At 49.0% G+C, this 5,000-nt stretch overlaps 1 protein-coding gene across 1 annotated transcript in view; it reads right to left on the bottom strand.

Moving 5' to 3' along the window:
* csmd2 (CUB and Sushi multiple domains 2) overlaps positions 1-5,000 on the bottom strand; it is a 396,217-nt gene that overhangs the window by 34,713 nt on the left and 356,504 nt on the right. The window contains exon 55 of the mRNA XM_031586639.2: positions 1,844-2,032. Within this exon, the coding sequence (XP_031442499.1) occupies positions 1,844-2,032 (189 nt within the window). The remainder of the gene's footprint in view (positions 1-1,843; positions 2,033-5,000) is intronic.

The raw sequence follows: 5,000 nt of genomic DNA, 5'->3' as shown, positions 1-5,000 counted from the left end.
TGTACGGTGAAAGACCATAGAGCACAAGAAGACTATCGTGTGTACGGTGAAAGACCACAGCGCACAAGAAGACTATCGTGTGTACGGTGAAAGACCACAGCGCACAAGAAGACTATCGTGTGTACGGTGAAAGACCACAGCGCACAAGAAGACTATCGTGTGTACGGTGAAAGACCACAGCGCACAAGAAGACTATCGTGTGTACGGTGAAAGACCACAGCGCACAAGAAGACTATCGTGTGTACGGTGAAAGACCACAGCGCACAAGAAGACTATCGTGTGTACGGTGAACGACCACAGCGCACAAGAAGACTATCGTGTGTACGGTGAAGGACCACAGAGCACAAGAAGACTATCGTGTGTACGGTGAAAGACCACAGCGCACAAGAAGACTATCGTGTGTACGGTGAAAGACCAACGAGCACAAGAAGACTATCGTGTGTACGGTGAAAGACCACAGCGCACAAGAAGACTATCGTGTGTACGGTGAACGACCACAGCGCACAAGAAGACTATCGTGTGTACGGTGAAAGACCACAGCGCACAAGAAGACTATCGTGTGTACGGTGAACGACCACAGCGCACAAGAAGACTATCGTGTGTACGGTGAAAGACCACAGCGCACAAGAAGACTATCGTGTGTACGGTGAACGACCACAGCGCACAAGAAGACTATCGTGTGTACGGTGAAGGACCACAGAGCACAAGAAGACTATCGTGCGTACGGTGAAAGACCACAGCGCACAAGAAGACTATCGTGTGTACGGTTAAAGACCTGTAAACCCAGAGCAGCATGTCAGCACATCTGGATCTGAAATAAAAACCAGCACATTAACTTTTACAGGATCTGAGGCCCCACTTACCGCGATGTACAAGACACTAATAGCCAGTCATACTCCACACGTTTTCTGTGGTAAAACACGCTGCCGGATGGGAATTTGCTTTCTGCACTGCTAACATGGAGCTCAATGGGAGACAGCGGACGACTGTAACGCAACACTTACCACAGCTGCTAAGCGGGCAGCTGGTAATGCTACGAGCACCTAAAGCGTCACGGTGACTAAATCATCTTTGGTGAATTATGAGTCTGTTTAACCCTCTGGACTGTAAGGGCCTGCCATAGAGTTCTGAGGCCGTTTGACATGCCACATGACATATTTCACCCATCTAAAAGAAAATGACATGTTTGCTTAATGTCTATTGTTGTCATAGTAAAGCACAGTAAGTTATCGTCAAGACCAGAACTATATATATAGTGAGACTGTGGACCAGATCAGGGTCTCCTGACTCTTCTGCTCTATGGACACTGAGGGACAGACTCCTAAGAGGCCCAGTGAGCTGTGCATTATGACTGTGCATTATGACTGTGCATTATAACTCTACTGCTCTAAGGAGACTGAGGGACAGACTCCTTTGGGCCCCGTGAGCTGTGCATTATAACTGTGCATTATAACTCTACTGCTCTAAGGACACTGAGAGACAGACTCCTTTGGGCCCCGTGAGCTGTGCATTATGAGTCTGGCCAGAATAAAGTAAGGCATCACTAAGGCCTATAGATACATCACACACAAGTCCACTACACCCTGAGGAACTGAAAATGTGTATGTGTGTGTGCGTGTGTGTGTGTGTGTGTGTGTGTGTGTGTGTTTATGTGTGTGTGTGTGTTTATGTGTGTGTGTGTGTTTATGTGTGTGTGTGTGTGTGTGTGTGTGTATGTGTGTGTGTGTGTGTGTGTTTATGTGTGTGTGTGTGTATGTACTGTATGTGTGTGTTTTGAGAGAGAGCGAGAAAGCCTGTGTGTGTGTGTGTGTGTGACAGAGAGAGTATGTGTGTGCATACTCACAGAGACACTTGGGCAGTGCGCGGTCCCAGGTGCCTTCTCCTTGGCAGGCCAGAGTGCTGGTGCCCAGTAGGTAGTATCCGGGGTTGCAGCTGAAGGAGACGGTGGTCTGGAAGCTGTAGCGGTGGGGACCGCTGGCCAGAACCTGACGCACGCTGTTCTCCACGTGACCTGGGTCTGTGCAGTTCACAACTGAGAGAGAGAGAGACAGAATAGTTACTATCACTAACTGATGACCAATCTGAGAGAGAGAATAGTTACTATCACTAACTGATTACCGATCGGAGAGAGACAGAGAGACAGAATAGTTACTATCACTAACTGATTACCAATCTGAGAGAGAGAGAGAGACAGAATAGTTACTATCACTAACTGATGACCAATCTGACAGAGAGAGAGAGAGACAGAATAGTTACTATCACTAACTGATTACCAATCTGAGAGACGGAGAGGGACAGAATAATAATACTATCACAACTGATTAACAATCTGATTATTATACTAAAGTCCTGATCCATTTTCTGAAATGCTTGTGATGATTTACACTTCCAGTCATAAAGGTGGAACCAGTGGAGTTCTGGGCCTCAGACAGCCTCTGAAACAGGCCTGGTCCATGTCTGGGCCTCAGACTGCCTCTAACACAGGCCTGGAGTTCTGGGCCTCAGACTGCCTCTGAAACAGGCCTGGTCCATGTCTGGGCCTCAGACAGCCTCTGAAACAGGCCTGGTCCATTTCTGGGCCTCAGACAGCCTCTGAAACAGGCCTGGTCCATTTCTGGGCCTCAGACTGCCTCTGAAACAGGCCTGGTCCATTTCTGGGCCTCAGACTGCCTCTAACACAGGCCTGGTCCAGTTCTGGGCCTCAGACTGCCTCTGAAACAGGCCTGGTCCATTTCTGGGCCTCAGACTGCCTCTAACACAAGCCTGGTCCATTTCTGGGCCTCAGACTGCCTCTAACACAGGCCTGGTCCATGTCTGGTCTGGATCCCTTCCCAGTGGCGTTTCCCAAGAGTGAAATGAAGCAATATGACACAAGTGAGAGTGGGCTTGGTGAAGGGATATTCCCAGGGCGGTGATTACCATAGCCAGAGGCCCATGTGCTGAGTGCCGCCGCAGGTAATCACAGGCGTGGGGATATCCTTCAGCGACCACATGAAGTTGGATATATTGTTTTTATACAACAGTTCTACTACCGGCTAATTGAGTTTGAGGGGAACTCGATTCTGGTTTCTTTCGATTCTGATTATTCACTCTCCACTCCAGACAGAAAATAGTTCCGCATGGAGTGTACAGTGTTGCCAAGCAACGAATCTGGTCACTCTGCAGCCACCTTGTGTCGGAGAGGTTACCTGTGCACCTTGTGTCAGAGAGGTTACCTGTGCACCTTGTATCACAGAGGCAACCTTTGCACCTTGTGTAATACAGACTACCTGTGCACCTTGTGTGGGAGAGACTACCTGTGCACCTTGTGTGGGAGAGACTACCTGTGCACCTTGTGTCGGAGAGGCTACCTGTGCACCTTGTGTGGGAGAGACTACCTGTGCACCTTGTGTCGGAGAGGCTACCTGTGCACCTTGTGTCGGGGAGACTACCTGTGCACCTTGATTTGTACACTCCCCTTTAAGTGTTCTCTTTCCCCACATGAAAACTCAAATGGAAGGTTAAAATGGCTGCCTTTCATGCTGCTCTGAATGAAAGGGATCTAAGTGTTGTAAAATAAAGCATAAGTGCAGTCTAAACACGTCCTCCTCTCCCTCTCAACTCCAGCTCATTTCCCCACAGCTGGCCCTCTTCCTGTTCCTGCTACTGCTGCTGCTGCTGCTGCAGTGGCGTTTCCTGCGGCCGAGTCGCTATGCAAAAAGTTGCTTCCTGTAGAGCCAGCCGATGTGCCCCCCCCCCCCCCCCTCCCCCACCCTCAGGGGACTCAGCAGAGTGAAGGAGGGATGGAGGGAGAGAGGGAGGGATGGAGGGAGAGAGAGAAAGAGAGAGAGGAATGGGAGAGAGGGAGGCATAGATGGATGGGAGAGAGGGAGGGAGGAGAGGGAGAGAGGGAGGGAGAGATGTATGGATGGAGGGGAGAGATAGAAAGAGAGAGAGGAATAGGAGCAAGGGAGGCATGGATGAGAGAGGGAGATGGTGCCCAGGCGATGAAGGAGAGGGAACCACATGTCACATTGGAACAGACAGATGGGGGTAGAGAGAGAGAGTGAAAAGCAGCGGAATAGAGAGAGGAAGAGAAAGAGAGACTAGAACAGAGGAAGAGAAGGACGGACAGATAGAGTGGAAGAGTTAGAAAGACAGAGAGAAAGACAGTGGGAGAGAGAGAGAGAGAGACAGAGAGAGAAAGACAGAGAGAGAAAGAGAGAGAGACAGAGAGAGAAAGACAGAGAGAAAGAGAGAGAGAGACAGTGAGACACAGAGAGAGTGAAAAACAGGTAAACAGAGCGAAATACAGTAGAGAACCCGTATCTGTTGATTTGGTCACCACGGTTTCAGTTGTTCCAAAAATAAACGGTTCTTAACTTTTAAATTCCGCACCACCCTGAGTAGCCTTTCCACACCACTGCGCCTAAGACGTGACTCGTGTCCTTAAGTGGGCTCCGTCTCATTTCTCATGTATGTCCGTCCTTCATTACGCCACCCTCGTCTCCCTCACGTTATTGTTAAAGGGACATAACCACAGGAAGGAAGTGAAAAGGCAAACTGCTATTACAGTTTATTGTTAGAATTGCAATTTATAAATTAAACTTTATCATAGGTACGTATGTATGTACACAAAAAACAATGGTGTTATATATAACGGTGTATATATATATATATATATATATATATATATATGGTGTTTATGACTGTACGTGGTAGGTCTTGGAACGTATCCCCATGGATACGGAGGCCCCTACTGTATAGAGAGCATGTGATTGACAAAAAACATGGGACAGGGAGAAGGAGAGAAAGAGCGAGAGAGAGAAAGAGGGAGTGGGAATGGGGAAAAAGAAAAGGTGAGGGAAAGACATGAGAAAGAAGGACAGAAAAGCGTACGACTTTGACTCTGGTACCCGCCCTGTGCATCTACACAGGTTCACTGGGGACACGAGACGCTCGGGCACAGCGTGGCGCGGCGCGGGCGCGGGCGAGGGCACTCAAGGCGAGAGAGGACTGCC

Source organism: Clupea harengus, chromosome 19, assembly GCF_900700415.2.
Source record: "Clupea harengus chromosome 19, Ch_v2.0.2, whole genome shotgun sequence".
Classification (NCBI taxonomy): Eukaryota; Metazoa; Chordata; class Actinopteri; order Clupeiformes; family Clupeidae; genus Clupea; species Clupea harengus.
This window is presented reverse-complemented; position numbering and strand designations above follow the sequence as displayed.